General features: G+C 46.6%; 1 protein-coding gene and 1 long non-coding RNA gene across 4 annotated transcripts; one reads left to right on the top strand and one right to left on the bottom strand.

Annotated features, from left to right (window-relative positions):
• Positions 1-130: 130 nt before the first annotated feature.
• On the top strand, positions 131-22,214 carry Hmx (H6 family homeobox). 2 transcript variants are annotated; one of them, XM_076439737.1, is made up of 4 exons: positions 131-2,008; positions 14,814-15,160; positions 19,051-19,805; positions 21,601-22,214. In XM_076439737.1, exons 1-4 carry the CDS (start codon positions 1,431-1,433, stop codon positions 21,610-21,612), a joined length of 1,692 nt encoding a protein of 563 aa, XP_076295852.1. In that variant the 5' UTR covers positions 131-1,430; the 3' UTR covers positions 21,613-22,214. The 2 variants fall into 2 exon arrangements, with proteins under 2 accessions (XP_076295852.1, XP_076295851.1); XM_076439736.1 differs by having other exon boundaries at positions 132-2,008; positions 19,051-22,214.
• Positions 4,582-13,615, bottom strand: LOC143216573 (uncharacterized). Of its 2 annotated transcripts, XR_013010589.1 has the most exons (4): positions 10,062-13,615; positions 7,420-8,967; positions 6,099-6,246; positions 4,582-5,457 (listed from the first exon to the last, which is right to left on the bottom strand). It is a non-coding gene; the product is annotated as an uncharacterized LOC143216573 (long non-coding RNA). The 2 variants fall into 2 exon arrangements; XR_013010588.1 differs by having other exon boundaries at positions 7,420-13,615.
• Positions 22,215-27,992: the final 5,778 nt, after the last annotated feature.

Raw genomic sequence — 27,992 nt, 5'->3', positions numbered from 1 at the left:
TGTCCTCCGCGCGCGTCCGACGTTCATCCCTCTCTAGCCAACCCCCTTACCAGTTTATCCGTCTCCTTCGGCAGTCTATCCGTGCGGCGGAGTATAGTATAGCTTCCGACTACCACCCCGCGCGACTCTCGAAGCGTGACGCCACGTTCCGTCTTCCTTGCGCCAATCGTGTCTCGACCATTCTCTTTCTTGCTCCACCCTGCTGTGTACCCTCTCTTTCACTAGTTTTCTCTCTCTCTCTCTCTCTTTCTCTCACTCTGTTCGGTTTGCTAGTGGTCCTTGTCAGACGAGGCGCGCGTTCCGGCTGCGTGCGCGAATGTTCGAGCGAGGGCCTCGTTCGTGTGACCTGTGGTTTCTCCGGCGTTTTCCTACCCTTAGTGCGAGCACAGTTGCCCATCCGCAGTCCATCACTCGCCACGACACGCAACCGCGAACCAGCCGAGAGGCAGAACGCGTCGAACTTGTTTGCGCATTTGCCGGCGATTTGCGCACAGTCATCATCGTTTACCGGTAACTTTACATGTTGTACTCTGTGTATTTTTTGTATTATGTACACTCTCCGGCGGCTAGTGACACTGAACCAACTGATTCTAACTGTGGAGTTTGTCCGGTTGTGACTTCTGTTTAACGGAGAGGAGATCGTCATTTGGTATCGCGCGAAGAACGTTAGGGGATCGGATCTCGCCACGGCGAGTGATTAACGATCAGTGGAAGGGAAAGTGACTCGAGGAAGTGACTCCGGTGTTGCTCTTCGCGGTTTTACACGCACGGCAACGTTTCCGTTGGACAGTAGTCGGACCCTCAGAGAGGGGTACAGGAGAAGGAGGAGAGGAGAAGGTGTGTGCGAGAGAGGAGAAGAGGAGAAACGACGTCGACGTCGGCGGCGTCGGCGGCGGCGGCTATGTGTCAGATTGGTAGGCGGTGGTAGGAGGTGCTGTGGCACACGGCACACGAAAGAAGAAGGGGAGACGGTTGAAGGACGAGAGGGGTGTCGCGAGAGGGTGGCTCTGGAAAGGGTGGGCCCTCCAAGTGTCTTGTCTCCTATCATCCTGTCGTCCAGGGTATCGCTTACGAATGTCGCGCGATCGAGCGATCCGTCTCCGATCCACGACGACGACGAAGACGACGAAGTCGAAGAGGGACCTACGTCCGACGGTGGTAGCCAGCCGACGATCACAGTGTACAGAGTAGTATAGAGGAACGGTATGCGACGGGAGGGACTGGAGTCGTTCCGTGTGTCGGATAGGCCTTGGACCGTCGGATCGTCGGCGGAGCAACGGTTTTGACCATCCGGCGGCTCGTCGAGGGAGCAGCTCGTGTTCAGTGGACGAGGTGACGACGAGTGTGTGACCGGTGACAGTCGGACAGACGAGGGAGCCATCGTGCCGTGCTCGAGGATCCCGGACCGTTGGACGGAACACGCGTCTACCATGTCCGGCGAGACCGAGATCGAGGTGTCCGTGGTGTCCGAGGAGGACCTGGAGCTCGAAGGCTCCAGGAGTAGCTCGACACCCGCCGAGCTGCTGCTGCAGGATAAGAACGGCAAGACCGGATGTGGCCTGAACAACCATCACTCGTTCGGCTTCGACATGGGCAAACCGCAGCTCAGGCCTGCATGCAACCCGCAGTACACGTCCTTCAGCATCTCCAGCATCCTCGGCAGGCCCGAGTCGCCGCCTGTTGACTCCACGTCCACCGTGTCCGGCGAGAGACAGTCCTCCGACGTGGACAGAGCTTCGCCGCCGACACAAAACTCGCAGAGGATCGGCTCCGCCTGTGACAGCCCAAACAGGGGCCTCTCCTCGCCCACGCCTTTGAGATACGCCGCCAATCAACGGAGTACCGCCGTCGGACACCCCGTCGAGACCAGAAACAGTTCGACCAGTATCGGTATCGGGTGTGCTACCAGTGCTACCAGCCCAGCATCCACGTTCTCACCGCCCAACGACTCGCCTGCCAACCCGCTGCTGGGACACCAAGCCTCCGCGGACTTGGCCATGCTGTCCAGGTACCGTTCAACTTTCTATTGATCTGTTCTGAACCGAGGTTCCCTCCCGACGTCTGGATCAATTGATTTGCCCTTATCCTTTGGGAAATTGCTTCTTATTAGACTCTTGCCAGGATGATCAAAGCTAAAATGGCACTTGGAACGATAACATTCGCTAAAGCACAGGACAGTCTTTGGTCTACACTACCTGGGTAGCTTATTTTCTCAAACATAAAAGCGTCTCATAGTCCTTAACGATCTGAATTTACGCACTACCTCGAGAAAAGAGTGATGTTGTGATTCTACAACGAGTTTCATAGCGATTGTTAAAGTGTTATGCTGTCAACGTTGAAACCATCTGCACAATGATAGTCCCATCGAGGACCAAGATACACACGATTACTATAATCCTTAACAAAAGTGTGGTACACTATGAAAACACGACTGTCTCCGATTATAAAGAAGCATGCGTTTGTTAAAACAACAACGCAAAATGGGTTCTACTGCGTTGGAAGTACGAGGAAGCATCGGCAGATAAAGGGCAACCGTTACAATTAATCCCGCGCGGATTTTCGCGTGATTGCCCGCGTGAAAACCACCGATCGTTTGTTTAGATTCTGATCAATCATTCAATAGCGCCATTGTTCCTCGAAGCGTATTATTAGCGAGAGCGTCCCGTCGCGTCGCGACGCTACTGCGCGAAAGCTACAATGAACCGCGGGTATATTCGCTCACCCGACGCTCCTGCAAAATGATTACTACCGCGTGTTGCAAAATTTGCAATAACTTTTCGGTGAACGTTACGGAGGTTGTTAAACGGTGAACTGTTTACACACGCGATTCCGAATTGCACGCCGGACGAATAACAGATGCGATAGTTTCGCGGCTTAGAATGTTAGGGTGAAATGTTATCGCAGGCACTACTATTTATTGGAAGTGTGCGCATATGTATATAGACAGCATAATTTATCTGATAGAACTAGAATTTCGCGCGAACCCATCGCCACTATTCAATCGTGGTATCAATGTTTACTAATAAGGAATTAGCGCATACCATTAGTTTTATATCTGTTCTGCAATCTGCGTCGGCCAATACGCAATAACTATTTCATCGACGATAACGCATTGGCCGCGGTTGATGAACCGGCTTCGCAATTGAATACATACTGCGTCGGTGTTCGGGTTTAAATCTTTCGACATTTCGAACTATGATCAACAATTAGCAGCATTTTAAACGATTTTAACGACTCTTCGAAATTAAGCAAGTTACTTTCGTGAAGGTTTTTGGGAAACTGGATGGGTAAGGAACATTCTTTCGTGTCAAACAACATCAAAGTCGTCTAATCTCAGTCAGGAACGAATGGCCCTTGAGTAACTATGTGAGATCTCCACTGTACCACTCAAAGGCGTCAATTTTTCGAGGACACAGGTCGATTGAAAATTAGTAGGAACCGAGACAAAGCGAAAGATGGTGTGTCCCAAGCCACAGATGAAATTTTTGTGGGCGTGAGTGCTCTTGGATCAAGATACACGAGAGGGGGTTGATAAAGTAGCAAGGGAACCGGGCAGAGCTCGTGCGGTGAGGATTATATTATGTGGGAATGGACCGAGGGGTCCGTAATGGGCCTATTAGGCTGTCTCATTTAATAACAACCGTAGCAACAACCACCCTCTTACATTACTTAGGTTGCTTGGGGCCGGGCCGGCCAGCTCTCTCTCTTTCGTGTATCGGGTGTGTATTCTACGAGAGGAGAGGAGAGAGTCACAAGGGGCTGCGACGGGAGGGTTCGAGATGATTTTATCAGATTTACACCCCCTTCCGATTGACGGCGCCCCACTCGAACCGGCTGCTCGATGCTACTCGCCTCGATGCCTCCAATTGCTTGTTTTCCACCCGTTTACCATTTGATTAAGTTCCACTCGTATGCACCATTACCGGCTCGACCCCGGGAAAAAGATTTTTCATGAAGCACCTCTAATCTGTCGTCCGGCATCAAAATACGATCAGGGGAGACTGGATCTTTGTATCATCGGATTAGGGGGCGGTAAACACCCCCTGTCGCCGTGATTATGCAGCGTTGCACTCCTGTTTCAGATGTTGGAACGCTTGTACTTTCTTTATTCGGTCCTTTGTGGTTTTATTAGAAGTGGGAACAGCATGTTTAGTAGAATGTCGTAAAATAGTGTTAGACACTCCGTTTTCTATTTATGTAACTTGTTTTGCGATCTTGATTTGATTTAGCACAGTTGGACGTCACTGTTCCGGCAGCGTTCTATTAAGGGGTTACGCCACCCTGAGACGGCCGAAATGACATCAAAGTTTACGAATTTTATTCTCCAAAAGTATGAATGTGACAGTTATGTTATTACGAAACATGATTAGGGCATACATTGAAGGATATATGGTGTAAATTTTATATAAAAATATTTAAAAATGGCGGAGTTATCCGTTGTCCCGTAACACTCCTCCGTCAGGACGCGCGCAGACGGTGTAAGTGATTTCGCAGTCCACGATTATCTGAAACAAAAAAGGAATGATTTTATTGTTCCTTGATAAATTGCCTATCGTATAGCGTAGGGGTTTTAAGAAAATATCATTTTTGTACAAATGCGAGGAAGGTGAAAATGTTTCACCAAACAATTTTCACCAACAAAATCATACTTTAAACGATTGTTCTAAACAATTGGAATATCGTATCAGAAAAATCCTACGCTACACGATGGAGAATGTTATTAAAATTGTGCGTATCAAATTTGAAGTATATCGGACGTATAGTTTCCGAGATTTTACTTAAACCAGTTGTAAAAATGTAGTTTCGAGAAAAACGCAAAAGAAGGAAAAGTGCGACTTGGGAACGCCATCTACCTGCTCGGAAACGGCGACTGCCGCACGAACTTCTAAGCACTGTAACTTCGCTATTTTTGGTTGCTGTTGCATCTACCATGGCTTAAATTATTCCCTGAACTCTAAATTAAAGGAAAATTAATCATAACCCCGCGAAACCCCTCAAGACACGAGAAGCTTCTACAAATGTCAATGAAATTTTCCATTTAGACATGTTTCAACAATTTTTTAAACATGTTTTCGAAAGTGTTTTATCGAGACTCATTGACCTTACTGCAAAAATATAGTTAAATAAACTCTCTTAATTTAATATACTCTCCTCAAAAATAGTAGCACAAGAGATCCTTCCATAATTTTTATTCACTTTCATTGTACACTTTAATGACAGAGAAATAAAATATTTCATAGTATCTAACAATAAGAGAGAAATGTTTGAAATGTCTCAAAAACTGGTGAAACTTATCAAACCGGTTCAAACAGATCAAATAAGGGATGAAAGCAAAAGATCGAGACTTTGCCCGGAAGTCAGAAAATTCCAGGATGATGATGATATTGACAACCAATCTGCAGAGATTCGCAAGCCCCAAAAGTTAGCAGCAGCAGGATCGAATATCAGGCCCGGGCGCTGAAAGTAGGAAAGAATCAATTAGGCGGCAGGGTGCATAATACATCAGCGGATGGAAACACCGGCGTAGTCGAAGTTAAGGAGCCTAAGACTCCCGAGAGAAATGGGCACCTGTCCCGCCCATTTCGCTCCGAGGAGCGAACGCGCAGAGCACAGCAGCCCCTTGCGTCTTCCGCGTGGAGGAAGCGAGCAACTTCTAGGTTTGATTTATTATTAAATTGGTGCCTACGGTATCCAGGAACGAAGTCTTGGTCTTGCCAAGGTCGACTAAGTACACGAAAAGCTTGCACCGCGGAAATCTCCTCCAGCGTCTCGGCGCTTAACGCCCCAACCCACACACACAACCCCCTCCCTCCGACAACACGGGCTCCTCTTAAACTGATACGGTAATAGCATTTCCTGGGAGAAGAGATTTCAGCAGAAAGGATTCCCGTGTAGAATATTATCCGAATTAGGCGCTCCACGAATTTACCTCGGCTCACAGCTACGCTTTCTACGCCGGGACCCCCGTACGCTCGCGCGGTAGTGTCTTAAGCAGGAAAGTCCGCGATACCATCGCTGTAAAATGATTCCCGCGGATGGGGACCCGGGGAAACGCACTACCGCACGTTGCCACGTATTAATGTTAATATCGTGTATACCTAACAGCTGCCGTTGCTCTCCCAAACTCGCAACTACCCCCTTCGGCACTGCGTGGACTGCGGATGCTGGTGCTGGGACTGTAGAAATATTTATTTATTCTTATATTTGTTTATATCTTCATCCATCCGTCTCCGCACATCCAATTCCCTAAAAACGAAACATAAAAATAATGTGACGCGTGTACAGGGTAATTCGTAAACATTCTCAGGAAATAATTCAGAGACAATCGGTAGTATCGGTGTCGCAGGGAGGGAATTACGATCCCCGGCGCCGCACAAACCGATAAATTCCGCAGTTCGATATCTCGGTTCGCGAGTACATCCGCGCGGTTCGAAATAATTCAGCGATCCGCTGTTGAATTATCGTCTGTCGCCTCGGAAGTCGGTGCCGGAGCAGGACAAAGCCGTATTAAAATTGATAATACTGCACGGATGACGGAGCCGGTCGGACCGTTGACGCGCCTCCGTAAATTAATCAGCGCGGCGCGCATCGCGAGCAGAAACGGCCTCGTCTCCCGTTTATTCGCGACATTTTCTCGAGCCGGTCCAATCTAATTACCAGCGTGTTTAGCCGGGGAAATGGGGAGCGACAAATGTAACGGGATTCGCGCCTGCAAAAAGGAAAACCGAACGCACGAAAGATAAAAAGATAGAAAACAGTGAGCGAGTGAGAGAGGGAGGGAGAGCAAGAGCGTTGCGAAAGAAAACGAACGGGGTTGGAAGAGAAAAAAGAATCGTCGCGGTCTGTCATTGAAACGCGAGATACAGGAAAAGATCGTAAGAATATATTTCTTTTTTACCTCCCGTGTCCTTTTCCTTTTTTGTTCATCAGACCAGTATCTTCTCCCTGTTCGCCTGGCGTACTCCCTCTTTTGCTGTTACGCGCGCGCGCACGGATCGTGAAAGTCGGCGCGCGACGGGCCCCTTTTTTCGCATCGGGTACAACAATATTCAGTAACGTAACCGCGGGCACATGACGTCGTCTATGCGGTAAAAGATGTGGTCGGGATAATCCGCGACAGAGTCGGCCTCGTTAATTACAGCCCCGATGAATGATTCGTTAATTAGCGTGGGATCGCGCTCGAACTTTCAAAGAAAGCTACGATAAAGCCCATTGTGTATGATCGCCCGTTCGAGGGCGATATGGATGTTCAACGTCGGAAACAAATGTGGAATGAACGGTAGCTGGGAATAGACCACGAATAATAATCGCGTCGAAACACTGTTTCTGCTCTTTCTCTCACTCTCTCTCATCTTTTTTCTGCCCCCGGCCTCTCCAATCCCTCTCTCTATCACCCCCATCGACTCGTTTCTCACTCACCTCATGCTTCTCTCTGCCATTTGCTTCCCTCCTCATCCTCCTCCTCCTCCTCCAGTTCGCATGACTCTTCGATTCGCCATTTTCTCGTCTGCCTCGACGATGACGCCTTCATTCAGTCAACAAATCAGAACTTTGACTGAACCCTGACGGTTGGCAATGATAGTCGTTATGTCAAGCTGATGATTCACCCTACAGCTATTCTCATTTTTGAACTAGTTGATCTTGAAATTCACTCGCAGTGAATTTTATTTTATAAACTCTAGGATAGATGTTCTGTTGTTAGAAAATTGGTGGTGAGAATTTTGGGGGATGATTTGTACTAACAGCAGCCATTTTTTAAGTTCAAAGGTTTATTTCAATTTTAGTCGATGAAGCAGCTGAAGAATTTCTTCCACAATTTTTAGTATGAACTTCAGTGAGAATCAGAAGGGATGATTTTTTTATTCTAACAGTATCTATCTGGAAAAATTAAATGTCCTTGAAAAAAGATGTATAACAAGGGGATGATTCTTGACGCTTTTATTGTAATTTTAATTGAAGAAGCGAGCAGACAATGTAGTTTTGAAATAATTTGCAGCATTTTCTGAAATTGCAAGGATGGTTTAGCTCGAGGATAGGTCTGCGGAAGACATGATGTCCCGTTTGAGGTTCGAGGGTCGCAGCAGTCACGCGACAACTCTTTAATTGGCGAAGAAATCCTCGCGACGACGTCTCCGTAATTAATTCTCCGGGCCGGAGGGGGTTAAGCCCGCGAGTGTGTCCTGGTCGAGTTGTAAAGCCTGCAAGCGTCGCGCTAAAGCAATTAAGTTGTTTCCTTGAAATCCAACGAAATGAAGTTGTCTCCTGTGTAGGCGCAAACACAAATCCTCCACTTGGCCTGTAACAGGCCAGCGAGCGGAACGAAGCCAAGCAACGGATTTAGCTGAGTACTTTGAAAGCCAATAACTCATTGTTGGGTCATCGTAATGACACTTCATGGAGTCAGTACACGTAACCGTGAACTGTACCTCCAATCGATACAAACATCGATGTCACCCCTCTTAGAAAACTACCCCTCACAAAAATGTGACAAACTTGTTCTCTCGTTTAAAATGTTTTAAACATTGTTGTAATTTCTAAATATTTTCTCCTACAAAGTTCATAACAACCCTTTCGAAAAAATCAATAAAGATTTCCAGAGATCGTCCGCACTAACAAAAGAGAATCAAACAATTCCCACAGATAATCTTCACCAACCTCAACTCACCAAATTGCCGAAGAAATCGCAGCGAGAAGCCTGGAGTGTCAACGCACGCGGCTCCTCGAACCGGGGGCCATTCTGCTGGCCCGGGGGGCCCTCGAGCCTAATACATCCACGTAATCGACTTCTGGTTCTTGTCTACGGGTCCCCCCTGTGTAACGGTACACGACAAAACGTATCGTGTTACGAGCGATCGTTAACCACGGCATAAAGAGTTCATATCCGAGAATGGCACTTACTCGCCGCGCACGCCGGGCAACCGGCCGTGTACGAAAGGTGAAATAATAATCAATACGTAGGAAGGATGGCTGAAAAAAGAGGTATAATATATCCCCATTGAAGGGCTCTAGGTGTGGAATAGAGAACGGGAGAGAGAAAATGGTAGGGGGTAGTTTAACGGACAAATTGGCCGAGGATCCGAGCGAAAAGAATCCTCGGTTGACCGTCGCGCGGATAAATCGATACACACGGCTGTGCACGTCGGTTGACGTTCGATTCGAGGCCCCATATTCACCGTCGCGTTTCACCAAAGCCCTCTGTATCCGATTATGCGGGCGCTGGCGACGGAGGGCGGCGCGGAGAGCAGAGAGAGAGAGAGAGAGACGGAGAGAGAACGAGTGAGAGAGCGAGAGAGGATGCAGGGGTGGCCGGAGGGTGAGGTTGAACGTAATCAACGAGTTTCCTCTCGCGGACACTCGATCGGGCCAATTGGATCGTGCGCGGCACACACACAGAGCATAGAGAGAGAGAGAGAGAGAGAGAGAGAGAGAGAGAGAGAAGGGAAGAGAGTCCACGGATGAAAAGGGAACGCGTGCTGCTCGCCGGCTCTCCCTCTCCGAAGGAGAGATCCTCTCTCCGAAGTAGAAGAGTCGAGGGTCCTCGAGGAATCGATCGAGCGAAGAAGAAGCTAGAGCGAGAAAATTGCGCCCGTAGAATGCCGGAGAAGAAAGCCGGGACTCTCTTCATCCCGTCTTCATCCCCCGTTGGCCCTCCTCCTCGCCGGAGTGACCCTCCTCGGCCATTCATTCCGTTGGCTACCTAAGAAGACGTAAGCCGCGCAAGAATTAGGCAGCAAAAAGGTGGAGCACGCTCTCCTCTTCTCTTCAGAGTGTTTGGGTGTTTATACCTGGCTCCTTAGAAAAGAGAGGCGCCCCCCACCGAATGCTTACAAACAGGCGGTTGTCAGATTTCTTTTATCTTTCCCGGGGCATCTGCGAGACTACCAGTCTCTCTTTCTTTCTCACTCTATCTTATTCTCCCCTCTGCTTTCTTATCCAGCAAGGAAACCCACTATCCGGCCTCGAGCCGAGAAACTGGCGATATCGATGCCAGAGCGACCGAGTGTTAGGGACAGAAAGGTGAGCGGTAATTAGCGACATGCATTAGCCCCTGATCGAGATACCTTGTTGGGATCGATGGGAGCTGATCATCCCTCACTGGATCGCTGCTACGGCGGATTAAGATCGCCCTGATCTTACGACCACCTTGTTTTCCTCGAGAGGATCGGGGATTAGGGGCTTGCGCTGATTTTGTTCGGTGTTGTTGGACGTTTGTGGCGTTTGGTGTTCTAAAAGAATTTTCGAAAGATAAACAATATTCAATTTCATTTTTCAAATACATTTTACATTGTTCTTTAAATTGTTTTATCCATCCTTTTCTTTTTGAGACTAAATGGAGAGTGTCTTTATGAAAATCATAAATTGAGAATTTCTTTAAGAACACTAAATGAAGAATATCTTTTTATAAAACTGCTAAATCAAATTGTTTTTAAGAACATTTTAAACGAAGAGAATCTGTATTAGACAGTTCCACGAGAATTTATGTTTTCCGAAGTTTGGATTCGAGCAAGGAGAATTTGTGGCCAAAGAGGCGTATACGGAGTTTCGAAATATCGTTTCGCTGTTATGGAGTTAGACTCCGCGAGGATAATAATTAATGACTAGAATCTGCTCGTTCGAATCAGTACCTATCCAAGTTGCTCGCTTCCGCAGGCGTTCTGCCTTGGCCATATACCTGTCCCCCACCGTCATTGATTAAACGGGCAGCGTCGAGCATCGATAATCAATGCACTTAGCGGGTGTTTGTTGACTCGGCGTGGCTCGAATCCGTGCCACGAGAAATTTGGGAAGCCTGCGACTCGTTGCCCGCTCACCTACGACGGACGGGAAATTGTATGCGCCGAGAAACTCAATATTCTATGGCAGATTGGGGTGTCTCAGATTTGCTCGATTAGGCAAAAAGAACAGTCACAATAATCTGCAGATTATTAATCGATTAAATCTTTAGTCTCTGCGATTTATATTATTCGCAAGCATTTCATAAAAATTGATTTAGAAACTCAATTCTTTTGGAAGCAGTTACTCAATTCTTATGAAATTAATTGCTCAATTTTTTCAAATGAGTCCTTTTACACCCAGAAACGAACCCGCCGTTCTATGAGAGTCTCGAAACCAACTTCCTTCAAACAAGACCGGAAAGACTCGACTAAAAATTGAACCTCTCGTTCGCTGTATTTTACACGAACTTAATAATATTATAATAAGAAAGAAGACGTTCGAGGTTTCGAAAGACGGCGATCCGGGCAAGTTTCCGGTCGATGCTCTTAATTAAGCTGCTCCTTTACTCCGAAATAAAGTTACGGAACAACTAACTGGCAAACTTGCGCAAGCGATCGAGTGTAAACAACAAGCTGTAATTAAAAAATACGGCGAAGGGAGTGGAAGTTCTTGAAGAGTCGAACTTCTTGGGTGTACGAGTACGGAGGGTAGAAATGCGTCCCCACCCTTGGCCACGTAACCACGATTATACCCGCCATTTTAGATGGTCGCGAGTTGCTGGCGATCGTTAAGCCCCGAATTCACTGGCAAACTAAGCTATACTACGTTTCACTGTGCTGTGTTATGCTCTGCTATGCTAAATGTACGTATATTCGGTTTTTGATGAGAACGGTTCCAATACTATAGCTAGCATGTGTAAACTTGGCATAGTATAGCATTGTATAGTATAGCGTAACGTAGTATAGCCGTAACATAGCACAGCATAGCTTAAGTTAGCTTAGCTTAGCTTATTGTTAGACCGTTCATGGGTCAGAGCTGTTACTCATGATTAGACAGACATTATGCATTCGTGACAAAAATGGTAGATCGAATACAAAACTGAAGGCACATTCAAAGTATTTGATTCACTTACTTTATTATTTGAAAATTTTACAAGAGATTAATTTGCATCCTAGCGGCCTTCGTGGTACATGCTTTCGATCAGTGGCGCACCCGGGGAAGGGGCCAGCCCCCCCCCCCCAGAAAAAAATGTTTACCTTCCAAAATTAAAATCGCGGAATAGCCATTGACAAATATGTTGGCTAAAAAAAAAGGTCATCACGCAAAACCTAGGGCTGGGTTCAACTCGCCCCCCCCCCCCCCCCAAGATTGCATCCTGGGTGCGCCACTGCTTTCGATCCATATGGTAAATCGATGCGATTTCGTAGGTTGTAGGCGGCACGATGCAGATTTTGTGCACGATCGGTTTGACTGCGTTTGACGGGACGATGTTTGTTGCAACTTAACGCGAGCGGCGATTTGCGGTGACAATTTGGTCCGGCGGAAATGTAGGTAGGTAGGTAGCCGGGTTCCTCGGCGATACCGAAAGGTGGTAGAGCCAGAAGCCGAGGCTTCCGAAGCCGTACTACTTCCCCCGTGTTCCCCGGGTCGCTTCCCTTGCACTCCCGGCTGCATCTAATCGCTCGATGCACTTTTCTCTTCAACATGCGCCGATTCCACGCGCGCTTGTTCAACGCCCCGTTCCAGAGAAGTTCCATCGAGTCGTTCACCGATGCTGCTTGTCCACCAGAGAACACCACGAGCACTGCTCAAGCGAATACACAGCTTAATGCTTCCCCCCTGCTCGTCCCCTGTCACGATTTCACTGTTTCTACACCGTTCACGATGAGACAGTGCATTCCACATTAAGAATCTCATTTTAATACGTGCCCCAAATTTCTTAACACGATTTTTATAAATGCATAAAATTGAGGTAGAGTGAATAGTGCGATTGATATTGCCGCGGATCCGCAATCTATATTGATCACTGACTGTACCCACATGTCTGTGTAAGCCTTACTTAAAAGCTTGGATAAGCCTAAACAAAAAAGAACAGGCATTTGGACCACTTTCCCCCAGTGACTCACAAAAGTTCTCCAGCACGCATCTTCGGCAACCCGAGCGGTTATTGAGGAACCGTTTAAGTCCCACAAAGACCGAGCGAGAGGCTACGCGGAAAGCGAGCTCTTCCAAACGAGAGAACTCGAATCAGGCAAACATTTTGCACGCGGAGAGAGAGAGAGAGAGAGAGAGAGAGAGAGAGAGAGAGAGAGAGTCTGGATGATTCCGGGGTTCGGGTCGGTAGCATCGATCAAAGGTTCGATCAACGGGCGTCCCCGAAAATCCGCGGCGAGCCGGCCACTTGCCAGTATTTTTCGCGAGTTTTCCGGATCGTTTGGAGCGCGGGCCCCGTAAAAGCGGGAACGGTTCCGCGAAAATGTTTGCCGGGGAGCCGTTTAAAGCCGCGCTCTAAATAAAACACTGCTGCTGCTGCTGACGAAAAAAAAACTTGGATTAAAACAGCAGCCGCGGCCGCGTTTCCCGAAAGAGTGAGAGAGGAAGAGAGAGAGAGAGAGAGAGAGAGAGAGAGAGAGAGAGAGAAAGAGAAAGAGAGAGGGAGAAGGTTCTGAATGCGGCCGGCCGTCGAGTTCACAACTGGAACGGTGGCCGTGTCCGAGGCGTCGAGCGCGATTCAGCCGAACCTGTCTTTCCTCCGAAAAAAACCCGGCAAATGTTTCCAAACCCATTTTATCCAGTCTGCAGCCGCGTAGAAGTGAATCCCATTCTCTTTTCGCCCCCTTCCCCTTTCCCTTTCTCCAACCCCCTCTCTAACCGGCGTGCATTGAGAGTGGAGCGTGGCTGCACTTTTCCAACCCCCGTCTTCTCCTCGTTGCAACCCCCCGCAACTCTCCCCCCTCTCTTCGTCATCCAGCAACCCCCGGAAGCCATTAATATCTCCCTGGGCTACTTGGTTCTCGAGCTCAAAGGAATTTCGAGAGTTATGCCTATTAAGAGCGACGCTTGCGTCGCAACAATGACACCCGGCCCGCTCGTTTAGCCTCGTTATTAAGAGCGAAAATCCGCTTATGACTGCAGCCTCGGCGACCAGGATCGCCGTACCTGCGGCCAACGGCGATTCCAGACGGTTCTCTCTCTTTTTCTCTCTCCCTCTCTCTCTGTACCTGCGGAACAACGTTTCTGAATGAGGAACGATCGAGGAAGGTGTTCAACTAAATCGTGTTTACGGGCCTTGGGTTTGGGACAGATTATGGACGATTAGAACTGGATGAGTGGTTCAGTGATTCGGGTCGACTATGTTGGCTGACATCTTGGAAAAATGGTCGTTCGGGACTTTAGAAATTGTCAAAGTTCAGTGAAAAGTGAACGAAGGATTGTAAATAGTAGGGGAGGTTCTCGTCTTTATGAGTGTTGTACAATACTACTTATTCAATTGATAAGGGTGGTTGAGGCGTTTGGGTTGAACTATGTTGGCTGCTATTTTCGAAAAATGTTAGTCTGTGATTTTTCTAGGGATTTTGGAAATCGTGGAAATTGAGGGAGAAGTGAACTATTATAAAGAGTGGAGGAGATTCTCGTCTCTCTGTCTGGTGGTTGTAGGATAGTACTTGTACATTTGACAAGGGTGGTTTCATTGGAAGTAAACTTAGATCTGAAACTAACTAGCGCACAGTCTACTGTGCTGTGGCGGGTGCTTTTGAACGAGCGATTCTCTGAAAGAAGAAAAGTTGCCAAAGTTCAATGGACGCTGAAGTTGAGACTACTCTCGGTAATTGCTCTCGACAGAGTAGAATTAAGGAATTCGTAAAAACTAAAAATTGTCTGTTGTAAGAAACAGAAGACAGATAGGAATTCTTCATATGTTTCTGTTATAAATGCATAAAATCCGCAGTCTAATGAAAAAATTAAGACAGTGATGACTGCAATAAAAACTGATTAAATTTCTTGAGACTAAGGCTGTCGCATGCTGACATGTCACTTGATGTGTCAAGGCTCAAAACCAACGACCGAAATAATCTAACAAAATCCTCAATTTCCAGACTAGGCCTGATGTCGTCGCTGATAGCGGGTCGTTACCCGGTGGGTATCGGCGTCGGAGGGGTGTTCTTCCCGTCGACGTTGCAACACCTGCACCAGCAACAGCAACACCAGCACCATTCGCGTCTGGCGGCGGCGTCGTCAGCGTTGAGCAACGCGGTGCAGGTCACCGGCCAATCGGACATCGTCGACGCCGACGGGATCCGCGGCGTCCTGCCCGGCGGCGCCGGTTGGCCGTTTCCATGGAGGCCGACGCACGGTTTGCAGACGCTCGAGCATCCGTCGCCCAGTGACGTCGTCGGCACCCTCAGCCGCGTCAGTCCCGCATCCGCGAGCTTTCCGCAAAGGGGTGAGTTTTGTGGCCTTCGCCAGCCGACGAAATTCGACGATTTTCGATTCCGTTCGAGTTCCACCCTGCCAACCCCCATAACTTCGCCTACTCCTCGACGCTTTGATTGGCCGAGGCCATGGGGTTTTCAATCCCCTGCGGTTTCATCGTGCCGCCCAGGCCTCGCTGCTTCCGGAGCTTGTTTCATTCTCATTCGTTTATCTTCTGATGGCAAACGGAATTTTGGGGTTTTTTTGGAGCACCGCACCGTGGATGGATTCGTGTTTGAATTCGCAGCTTTGGTTGAATTCTTGTTGTTTGGTTGATAACCTTGTTACGTTGTTGATCTTGTCGCAAGGATCTGTTGAAAATTGTTGTGAAGAGTGCTAGTTCAGCTTGTTAGGTGCGAGGCAAAATATATGTAAAAATAGATCTGATGAGAGTTGGGGTAAGATTGCACAAGTCGTACCCCTTAAGAAAAAAACCGTATAAAACTTAGGATTTATCAAATAAATAGAAATTAAATGTGTTATTCAAAACTTGCGTTAAATTCTACTGAATTTATATTTAATAAGGAACATAATTTTATCAATAATTTACTTGCAAAGTTAACTACCAAACATATGCAGAAAATTATAAGAAAATTGAAATAAACTTACTTGATGATAGGATTTATAATGAGGCTGGTTTATGGCAGACAATAATACGTAAAGCAACTTGGTTGTTTATGTATTTTAAGTTAATGTTAATGTTAATGTAATTTTATGTACATTGTAAAAGTACAACAGGGATTTGATAAATTCAATGAGATTTTTAGTCTCGAACTACTTTGTTTCTCGCTGTGGTCACAAAGAAAAGCAACATGAAAATTGAGAGCGAAGCAGGTAAACAACTACCGTCACGAATCCCGTGGAACCGCCATAAATTTAGGCTAGTCGAGCATAATAGACCCATAAACATTCGCGTGGCCGATCGGTGCGAGTGAAAATTGCACGCGTAAATTGTACAATATTCATCGAACGAGGATAACGATGGTAGTCTATCGACGCACAGCGATTCAAAACGTGGAACAATTAACGCGATTGGTTTATTGTTATAACTACATCGATCAAACTAGCGTGAATACAATGGATTCCGGGCCATAGATAATTTCCCAGATCAAATTCTACTAATATGTAATCTGCGTTTCAACGTTGGATCTCTATGCAAGAAATAGAAAACGACAGAAACTCTTCTGAAGCAAAATCAGTTCTTGATGTTTAAGACCAACGCTTCTCCACTTTGTTCCTGACATCTATTCATGGAGACTGGGACCTTGAATAAAAAAATACGTAAATGTATTCTTCGAACAAAGTACTCCAAACATTAAAATTTAAAGAAAAATTAGGATTCAATTTCAATGATGTTTTCGACGAGTTGAACAACTGAATAGCTTTTGGAGGTCTTGTTTCATCTTCTTAGAGTGATTGAGCTAATTTTCGATTAGCAACTCTCATACGTTCCCGATCATAAAAATTTCTTCACTCATTTCTCTAAAACACAAAGACGACACAAGTCGTTGTAGGTCTCCAAGCCTTACTGAAAATGAATAAAGCATTGTCCTAGGCCTTTTCGTGCCATTTTCGGGGTTCAGGGAAATAGAGGTCGCGTTTAGCGAGGTTTATCGAGAAGCGTCGGTGAAAGCGATCGTCTTGTTTGATTTCGCCGGGGAAAAACGAACGGGCGAGGGATGTTTCATGCGAATCGGCTGCGTGGGAGGGCGATGATAGGGCGAGCAACGCAAGAAACGAGAGGAGGAACGAAGAGGAACGAAACACAGAACAGAGAGGAAAGGGCAAGGCGAGGGTCTGTGCAGGTTGTACACGTAAGTGTGTAAACGCGAGAGCGTGGACGGCGAGGCAGTGTACGGCTTCCACGGCTTCCACCACGACAAACCAACGTCGATCGCCTTACCCGCCGATCGTTTTACTCCTGCCACTTCGCCAAAATACTTGGCTGTGCCTGCTAGTTTGCTGGACTGCCTCGCACTTAGAGGGTAAACTATTGCAGCCCGAGTTTGCTGCCGGGGATAGTTCGTCACTTTGTCTAGGGAGAGAGAATTCCGTCTGTTTGTCAACTTCACGCTGCCACCCTGCTTTCTGATATATGCAGCTGTTTGCGTTATTACCTATCCTCTATGCTTTTACTCTTCAAAGTACCATTATAGTTAACGTGGTATCACGAATGTGCTCAGAACGCTTGTAAAATTTGGTGTCACTCGACTGAAGCACTTCTTGGTTTTTTCAGGGTAATCGTGAAAAATGTTCGTTCTTTTGTTCAAGTAACAATGTAGACGGCTCGAGGAATTTCAACACATCTGATTGTCACAAACATTTTATACGTTTCACACACGTTTCACCTACTTCATTCAATACAAAACCATTTCAGCTACAAGATAACCATTCATCTGAGTGTCGCGGTAATTCACCTTATAATTTAGTTCACAATGGCCGACGCTTTCTTCGTTGAACGAGTTCGCCAATCGCATTCAGCGTTTGAAAAGTTCGAACGTCTGCATCGTACACTGATTTGAATCGCTTCAGCCAGCGCTGTGGTATCAACTTTTTTAAAGAGCCTGGACTTCTGAAAGTAGCCTACTTACCTGCCAATTGCACGGTATTCGCCGTTATTTGTTGTCATTCAAGAGGGAAGTTTCGCATCGATCGAAACGTACAAACCATTAAACGATTGCTTTGAAAATTTCGTCTGGCAACAGACGAGTTAACCGTGTTTTCATGTCCGCGGCGGTGGTAGTTGACGAGACAATAGGCGCATGGTATACAAGAATGTTACAATGAATTAGCATGATTGACGGTGCCCGCGTTTGGGAAGGCGAGAAGAACCGGGCGTGGAAACCGCAAATATTTCATCGTGTGATGAAACACGTTTCCATGCGGCGGCGCGCAATCCGAAGCAATTATGTCGAAATGGATAGATAGATTATTAATTAGCGGACTATCAATAGACTATACATTAAACGCAACGCCGCGGGAGATGAATAGCCTGGTCGTTAATTTATCGAATCCATTGCAATGGAGCAGCGAGGGGGAGGTGTGAGGAGGGGAGGGAAACTCGGGAAAATTATTTATCGGCGATGACCGAAAGAGGTCCTCCGCTACACGTTGATCCTATCGGCCGAGCCGCAAGGAACGCATTAAAGGGCCGGTTAATTAATGCATTTAGCACCGGTGGCAAACCGTTCCCCAGCATCCACCAGACCAAGTAAATGCCCGGCGATTTGCGGAATCATGGCCACGCCTTTCCATCGTCGCTCTCCCGCCAACACGTTCTCTCCACACACCCGCACACACTGAGACACGAGCATCATCCGATTATGCCAGCGCTTCGCGATCGAATGAACCGTTTAATCCGCCTTATCAATTTCTTCCGGTGTCGCGCGATTACTAATGCATCCGCCGATGCAACGTTAATGCTGCACACGGATTTCCTCGGGATTTTCCTTGTGGTTCGTACTGCGATCCAACATGGCCGCCAATTTGATTGCAGAATTCGCGAGAAACTTATAAATCGGTTTTATTTCACTGGAAGATGATGATAGGTGGAAATGACAAAATCACGAATATACTTGACTCTAAGGAGCATGAACATCGATACTTGCATGCATGTCGAACCCATTTCCATGCAACTATCGAGGTTCGTCCTGCACCAAGAAGGGAAGCGAGTGATGTACTAGCAACACTAGTACTAGCTATCCTCCTTGCAAGTAGTGTTGCGCCAGTGAACTGATTCGCTCAACTTAACAATGCGTCACGAATCGAGTCTCGTTACCAACGGATTCAGCTTCCGAACAATGGTAACGAGGTTTGATGGCAACGTGGCCGCATGCTAACAATCCGCTTGGCTCTGCGCAGATGACCTTGACGACGAGAACGGCGAGGACCGTCTGCACCGGACGCGGAGTCCGTCGACGGGTGACGAAGGCCACGACGACCTCGGCGACCAGGACGACTGCGGGGACGGTGACGGAGAGGGAGAATCGACGAACTCGACGAGTTTGCACGGGGGTAACGGCACGGGGAACGGTACGGGTAACGGTGGGGGCGGTGGGGGCGGGAACGGACAAAACAGCGTGCAGGTCGGTGTGGATGGTCGTGACTCTGGCAGCATGAAGCGGAAGAAGAAGACGCGTACGGTGTTCTCGCGGTCGCAGGTGTTCCAGCTGGAGAGCACGTTCGACATGAAGCGTTACCTGTCGTCGTCGGAGCGGGCGGGTCTGGCGGCTTCATTGCGTCTAACGGAAACCCAGGTGAAGATCTGGTTCCAGAACCGACGGAACAAGTGGAAGAGGCAACTGGCCGCTGAATTGGAGGCGGCAAACATGGCGCACGCTGCACAAAGGCTCGTCAGGGTGCCTATACTGTATCACGAAGCCTCTGCTGGGACCGGAGGTTCTGGAGGTGTCTCCGTTTCAGTGGCAGCTCCTCCAACGGCCACCGCGCCGGTATCAGTCGCCACGTCGGCGCTCTCGCACTCCGTCGGCGTCGGTGTCGGCGTCGGCACCTCCTGCCCCCCCACCACCGCACAGCCGATCTTCTACTCCCATCACCATCAGCACCACCATCATCATCCGGCTCACGTGCAGGCGCACACACTACTGCCCCACCAGGTACACCCGCAACCACCGCCACCCCCGCCGCCGCCGCCGAACGGACAACCACCCCAATCCTCCTCGCAATAACACCGTCCGGCTCACGAGACCGTCGGCACGCCGCGACCAACCATCGACGAGAGAAACGCCGCACTCGCGCGACTGCAGGCCGTCGCGCTGTCCGGATGAGCGCGGGATGATCGCCTGATGGACCGACCTCGATGATCGCGCTTGATGGGCTGGGTAAGGCCGGGGTCACACGAGCGTTGATCCAGGTGGTACTGGCCTCGAGGGCACGTGGAATTGCGGACTGTTTCGATGCTCCACGGTTTTCTTTTGTTAGCGAACAAAACTTTTGTTAGGGGACAGCGAGACGCTAGGGAGTAGTGGACAACACTGTTCTTTAGGAGCTGGTGAATCGTTCAGGAGGGATATAAATGACGGAAAAATTGTCTACATCAATTTTAAGGAACGGTACCAAGCAGAATTTTTTTTCCTTCTTTAATAACTAAAGGAGACTGAAAAGAATACTTACATTGATACTCTTTCAAGCTCTGTGCTTTTCCGAATTGCACCTACCTATTTTTACTAACTAGTGAAATGACCAACATTAGAAGAGTAGTCAGTTGCTAGCTAATAAGGGCAAAGGTAAAATGACTTCCACTGTTCCCCCGTGTCTCGCAAGTACAAAGAACAATCAGTATACGAAAGTGGAGAAAATTCTATTTCCATTCTTTATTTATTAAAAGAATTAATCAGCCAAGAAATTGTCCCGGTTTAACTCTGATGAATTCTTGTGACGATAAAGAGGTTTTGAACTTTTGCAGTCTATTGATTATACATCGGGAGCAATTCGTTCACAGCACGCGATTACCGTGATACCTCGTGGTCAGACTGTGGATGTCGTGCAAGTGCGAATAGACAGTTCAGGGAACACCTGGTTCACGCCAGTTTTCATTTGTACGAGTTTGCACGGTGAATCTCCATTCTATCGTAGTGTCAGGTCACTCTGTAAGTAACATCCCATAAGAAGATGCTGGAGATCTTTCAGCATTTGTAGTATTCACCAAATTTTCAAAACCAAATCTATGCTACAACAGGTTTCTCGGTTGACAAAACAATTTTTTCACAAAACAGTGCCCAAATTGAATTTCGGATGCATAAAAGTACTTCTCGAAGCGCTGTTTGAATTCTTTGGAACATAGTTACTCGTGGAATGATCTGATTAGAATATTGTAGAATGAAATCCTGGAGAACCAGTGGTGAACAAGTGAATACAGAAAAAAAATTGTAAGTATTTCGGGAGGTCAGTAAACGCTAGTGAGTCTTCGAGGTCGGCCAGAAGCCATCCTCGCGAAGAGATCCGGCAGTGAAGCGTCGCGTGAACCAATCTATTTTTCCCTCGAAGCGGTTGCAATACGTCTTTCCCAATTCGACGCGTTTTCTTTCGACGAAATGGTAGCTTTGTAGGAATCGCGGGAGGAAAAGCGTTCGCCTCTGGATGGTTGTGATTCGCCGCGGCCCGACGCGACTAGCGACTTCCGGCAAGTCGAGAATTGTAATATAAGTATGTATCTAGTCTGTCACTGGTCGATAAGAAACTGCTCGTGGAACGATTTATCGAGATATTTTGGTGGAATATCGCGGGACAAGCCACGGTTCCGCTCTTCCTCACTGTCATTCTTTCTATAAATTCTCTACTACTTCATTCTCTCTCACTCTCCTCTCTCTCTTTTTTTCTATCTCTTTCTCTCTTTCTATTTCTCTTCGTCGATATTTATTTTTTCCGTTCACACGTTTCTGTTTCTTTTAGATCCGCGCGTGAAGATTATTCCCACACGATCGAAACCGGATCGTCACTTTCTAAATCGGGGACGTTGCAAAAGCGAGAATAATAACGAAAAAAACAAAACGAGTAGAACGAGAAAGAGAAACGAACATTGGTCTGTCTCACTCACTGTGTAAAATGTAACGCGGTCTGAGGAAAACGAAAAACGAACGAAATACAGCAAACGATGAATTGTAAACTAACTGTTAGGATACACCGTAAGACACAAGGCAGGGTTCCTACGACATGTTCTACCTGTTGTGATAAGTATCTAAACGATTAATTTTATTAAACGAACGGTAGAGTTATGAGAAAAACAAACGGAAAACGAACGAAACAAAGGAATAAAATACGAGACGAACAGAAATAATGAACAGGACACGAAAAAAAAGACAATGAAGAAAATCCAATCAAAACCAAACCGGCTCCTTGCATTGTGTAACACAGACAAAAAGAAACACACCTTGATTCTATAGACGTCAATTAAGGACACACGCCTGTCACGCCCGTGTTTTGTACGGACTTATTTGTGATCCGAGATCTCGAACTATTGTACAGCCGATCGTTTCGTAATCGCTAATAATGATCGTTGAACCATACACGCTGGACGTCTTTCAGAATCCTTCCTATCGAGTTTATTTAATCATCCTTCTGACCTGAACACATCGCAAGCAAGTTGACAAATCTTTTCTGAAAAATTCCCACCAGTTACGCGTTGCTAACAAAATTTAAAATATTATTCACTTTCACTAGAACCGAACTCTTCCTTAACAAGATAAATATTCACCGCACCCTGGCATTTATAAAATAATCTACCAAAATACGAATTTGCAGAAAAGTTAATAGTACAGTTATATAAAACATTGAACGAGTCACGCTAAATTGTAATAATTTGCAGCGATGTGATCAAATACTGCAATCGTGGCCGAGGTTCCGCAATGGACTCGGATTGATCAACAATTTCAGAAAATCGGGACCGGTAATAAATACAGAGGGCAGCTCTGATTCGGTCGGTAACATATATTCGAAATGTCAACAATCTGCGAGGAACCTCGACACGATGAGCACCGTCGTATCTCGACAAAGTTAACCGTTGATTTCCCGGTAGAACGCCGATGTAATTGAGTCGTCGCGGAGAGGAAAGTGATCATCGATTGGTGCTCTCGACACTCCGCGTTCTTGTGTTCTATATTTCCCGTTTAACAAAACGGTTTACGTGTCGCCGCGGGACGGGAGTGTTTCTGGGGGAGAGAGACTGAAGGGTGTTGACGGTTTTAAAAAATTAAGGAATCCGCTGTCTGATTCTGCGGAATATTTTACTGCGTTTTGTCTGACTAACCTCTTGAGCCACGCCTTTTCTCTTTACACATTTGTACGACCCTCTTTGTCCATTTGGAAACTGTTCTAGCACTGAAAGTGTTCTAGCGACAATTTTAAATTGCTTTCGGTACGGAGAAATTGATCTTCAAGGTAGCACACTTTAACACATTCGCTACCACCATTTTTTTCACGTCACATATCTCTGACGGTGATAGTCAAAACTTACTATCGTGGTTTAGGGGGTTACAATCGATGCTTATCCCTTCACCCTCTCTTTCTACGTTTCATTACTTCAACCCTGTCAGAGCCCTGGATCGACTATTAAAATGACTACCAAAACCTGGTAACAAGCTTGAACAATTTTTCAACCCTTACTCGGAGAACCAGCATGTGTAAACAATTCTGGAACTTCCTATAAATTAATTGTCATGTCTAAATTTTTTCTAACAGATCGTTTAGATAAAAATAGCAATTTTAAGGTTGTTTTAAGGGTTGTCTTTCAAACAGTATTCACGAACAACGAATTTACCGAAAGTCAAAGTTACCGAACGTCATGAAAAATATTTTAGGCGTCGAGATAAGGGTTGAAGAGACACAGAGACAACTGCTGAGAGCATTCTCGATCCTGCGGAGATTTGGGACCGAGAAGAACGATCCTCGGGTGTCGCGGGGTTGAAGAATCGTTCGATCTCGGTCAGGAAGCATCGTTCGAGCCGCAAGTTTGCAGAAAGTGTGTGTCACGCGTGTCATTCGGAGCGGATTCGAGCGATTCAGCGTCGCTTTCGATTCTCGGATTGGCGAGCAAGCAGCGCCATTGGTGTCGGGCGACCACGAGGGAGCACAGGCTGACAATGCTCGCTGCACCGCTACGTTTTCTACTGCATCCGCATACACACGGGCCGCATATATCCGAGTAAGTACGCGCACGTAAGTACGTGCACTTCAATCATCGTTCTCACAGGGCGACGCGCGCCATCGCGCCTTCGCCTCTTTTTCGCCTCTGATCTCTCCACGAGCCTTTCATCCGTCGAGCGATTCCATCCACCTCCGACCCTCCTCTCTCCCTTTCTCGCCCTTCTACCTTCTCCTCTCTCTCCTCTCTTCTTTCTTTCCCCTCCTCCCCCCCCCCCAGTTTTAGTTTTATTCCGCTGTCCTTTCTTCGCCGCCCTCTTCGCACCGTTTACCGTCTTCCTTTCTGTCGACCAAACCCCCTGCGAGAGCAACACGCGCCCCGTGCCCTTTTCGCCGCCCTTAGGGACTCGATCATATCGGGGCTACTGTCTACTCTACGCTCTCTCTGAACATCCGGCAGCCTCTGTCTCCGATGCGGTCTCGTTTGAGCAGACACGATCCTCGCCGCGGCCCTTTATCGACGACCCGATGGAAATCGGTTAGCAAGATCGGGGTAGTTTTCGAGCCTGAGCTAGAGCCATTAGTACGCTATGACCCATGATTTACAATGTTTTGTGGATCGAGGATGATACGACACCCTGTTACTTCATTTTTCAAACAGACATTAAAACCATTAGAAAAATCAAGAAAAAATATACAACAACTTGCTCCCTTCAAAATTCATTATAAACGAGCAACTAAATTGCAAGTACTATTTTCTACACTCGTAAACGAATAATTTACTAAATGATGAATCACGCACATGTTCGAATATACCAACGACCCCACAGTACATACATATATGTATATGTAAAAGCTGTCGGACAATCAGGAGTCGTGGATCGGCGATTAATAAGCATTAACAAGTCGAGAGATTGCCGTCTGGGGGAAAGGTTCGTCCAAAGAGAAGCAATGGGACAGAATCGAATCGAAGCGCAACGATGTCGAAGATATTAGCGACGCGCGGCCGGTTCGGGTAGATTAAACGCGACTCGACTGATTAAACATGATTTATACCAGCGTTAATAAACGATGCCATTCGATATTTAAAGCGACTCATTAACTCGGTAATTGCGATGAAAAGGATGTTACTGCGGCGAAGAGAGCTGGGCTCGATCGATCGATTTCAATATCGTCCCTTTTCTTCCGTCATTACCTTCGTTGCGGAACAACGTTTTCCTATCGCTAACAAGCCGATCGGAAAATTCAGCCGTTCGTCGATATCGTGTCTATCAATAAAGAAAAAAGGAAAACCAGGGAAAGAGAGAGAGAGGGACAGAGAGAAGAAAACTATTTCTTTCCATATCATTCAACGCGAAAGGGGCCATGCGTCGCTAAATTTTTTTCCCGTCGGTAACGAACCAGGAATTTCTGTATATTGCCGATGACGAACGCTGCTGCTCTGGGATTCGTTCGGATCGAACGGAATAACTTCGACACGGCGTGTTACTGTATTGTATAAATGATCGATTTGCGGGGAGACGGAAACCCAGCCGGCTGATCGGAAGGAACACGTTGCTATACCGTGAAACTGATAAACGAGGTGGATCGTTATCGTGCTTTGATCGAGCCTCGCGATCGTTTGCGAATAATTGGTAACCAGTCGCAATTATTTTTCACCGTTTCTCTCTTTTTGATCGCGGTCGCTTCGTCAGACATGTGCAAATTAGAGAGCGATCTGTCCAGTAAATGAAAACCTCCCAGCGAATGATCGTAGTTCATGTAAAACGAAAAAATAACATTTATGACGCCCTCATGTTGACATTTATACAGCAATTTATTTAGCAGTTGTTCGACCCGATTACCGGTTTCTTAGTTGTCGTTAAATCAGAGCCACCCGGTAGACATCGCAAAAATTCCTCGCTTTCCACGTGGCTTGACGATTGATCGAGTGCGCTTGCTACGTCGATCCTCGCACCTTTCCAAAATCCCCGGGGCACCCATCAATTAGCCTCCGGTCCCGGCATGCCCCGTGCCGGATCCGAGAGATCTCGAAAAACCGTGTTGGGATCCTGTTTGCCAGGGAATCGAAAATTCACCATGCTCATTGTCCGCTGCAATCTAGAGTCGAGTTGCAACTCCTCCCCCGTCGCTCCAACACCCCCCTCATGGCCCCTTCCCGGGGGTAATTTAACACGTAAGGGGATGACAACGGGTCTGGAAGCCGGTGTCCTTCGAGGTCTCGTAAGTGACGATCGTATTACACTCGGTGAATTCACAGAAATCTTCCCGAGAAATCTATTCTTCACGACTGAAGGCGATTGGTCTCATTACTCGTAACCGGCGTTAAGCTTCTTTCGAATTTTCTAGGGGCGGTAGAATCGACAAGGTATAGCAAGGTGTGGAGAGAGGGGATACTTAGGGCGTTTAGAAAAGCTGGTACTGAATTATCGAGGTGAGATAGATTTTTTGAGGGGTGAGAGCCATGAATGGGTTTTACAGAACACACCCCTGTTTGCTGTGGAGCAGAGGGTTGAGTGCTCTTATAATTTTCGTTATTAAGTGGGGAATTAGTGCTGTAACCGGATCGCGGGATCTGAGAGCATTAATTTTTGTGTTGAAGTTGGAAGGAAGTCTGTTCGATTTGGAATGATAAAAGAATTTTTAGAGAACTTCTGCTGTTGTATGTTTAACATGTTCGTTAGCAACGTTTGTGTCGGCCACAGGCTTAATAGTTGTAATTAGAACGATTAAGAACATTTAATACTATCGATACGAAGAGCGAAATAAATTTCTATGTTTGACAATTAATGCAAACAATTTTTGTATACTAATTTTATACATTGCCACACACAATTTTTGTTCTATTGAGAATTTAAAAATGAAGCGGCAACAGTATATTATTAATAACGAAAAATCAGCGGGGGTTTGGACGAAGTCGATATTCAGGAGAACGCAAACTCCAATTAATGATGAAACTCCCTGCAAGCGGTCGTGTAAGCCCCGAAGGCACTTAAATAACAATCTCGCCGATAGCTCTAACTTCCACTAACGAGAAATTTACAGCAACATCGGAGTAAACCGATGACTGAATACAAACTAGTTCTACACTTACCCAAAGAAGTTCGAAGACTATCAAACATTAAATCGTTCGCATTAACCTTATTCTTTTAAAAAGCAATTACCATTTGTAAGAACCAAACCGTACCTGTAAATTTTAAAATTCGTTAAAGACGTAATCTGCATTATTCGGTAGCGTAATCGAAAAAATAGCGTACTCGTAAACGAAAAATAGGACTTTTGAGGCAGACAGCGCCCTAGATCGATCTTTTATCTAGCGTTTTTGACTAACCCCGTGTTTGTAATTATCGAGAAATGAGAAGGCGAATCCCTCACCCTTGCAATCCTAGAAACGAGTCTACCGCCTTAAGTCGAGAACGAAATAAAAGGAACCACATTTAAAATTCAGTTTCGATGAAATATTTAGAAGTTCTTGCAAAATAATGTAGGTACACTTTGAAAATTGGATTGGTATAAAAAGTTAGATAATTTCTCAATTTCTAACATAAAGAATTAAGTATAAGGTCCACCATGAAACTATATAACTATACTACAATAGAACGCCAGTTGACCAAAGGAATTCAAATGTGGCCCATAGGAAATTTTCAATTGACGGTACACTTTGAAAATCGAGTTACAGCGCGCTAAGAAGTTAATTAATTTGTAAATTTCCAACAGAGACAACAGTAAGATACAAGATTGACCATAAGGCTACCTACCCCAGAACGAGCACCAAAAGGCCACAGAATTCAAAATAGCCCATAAACGCGCCCCACTGGAGCATCCCCCTAGTTTATTTTCCCCTTGAGCGCGCCATTCTATCTAGCTCGTTGTCTCCCAACAAATCTCATGATCGATTCGCCATCAAAACACACTCCAGCCCGCTTCGTGCGAATAATGCGCGAATTTCCTGATCTACGGGGGTCCTCGACCCCCCGCAACGAGCTTCAACCCCGTCGTCCACTGGCAAAGGAGAGATACGGGGAAAAAGAAAGAAATCAGTTAATTCCTAATGGTTCGAGGTTGGCGACACAAAAGGGATCCTTCTGGTCGTTAGTAAATTAAACGAGAGATCCTCGATCCGATGTCGGGGATCGCGTGACCCATCCTCCGGTGCTTAAACACACGCCGGTGTCGCGTTGTGTTCACGCAAGTGCCGCGTAATT

This window comes from Lasioglossum baleicum, chromosome 15 (genome assembly GCF_051020765.1).
Source record: "Lasioglossum baleicum chromosome 15, iyLasBale1, whole genome shotgun sequence".
In the NCBI taxonomy this organism is placed as follows: Eukaryota; Metazoa; Arthropoda; class Insecta; order Hymenoptera; family Halictidae; genus Lasioglossum; species Lasioglossum baleicum.
This window is presented reverse-complemented; position numbering and strand designations above follow the sequence as displayed.

Excerpts from the sequence above, each read along its gene's own strand:
- Hmx (XM_076439736.1), top strand. The coding sequence starts at position 1,431 with ATGTCCGGCGAGACCGAGATCGAGGTGTCCGTGGTGTCCGAGGAGGAC. Across the intron at positions 2,009-14,813 it reads GACTTGGCCATGCTGTCCAG|ACTAGGCCTGATGTCGTCGC; the intron begins GTACCGTTCAAC and ends CTCAATTTCCAG. Across the intron at positions 15,161-19,050 it reads CGCGAGCTTTCCGCAAAGGG|ATGACCTTGACGACGAGAAC; the intron begins GTGAGTTTTGTG and ends GGCTCTGCGCAG.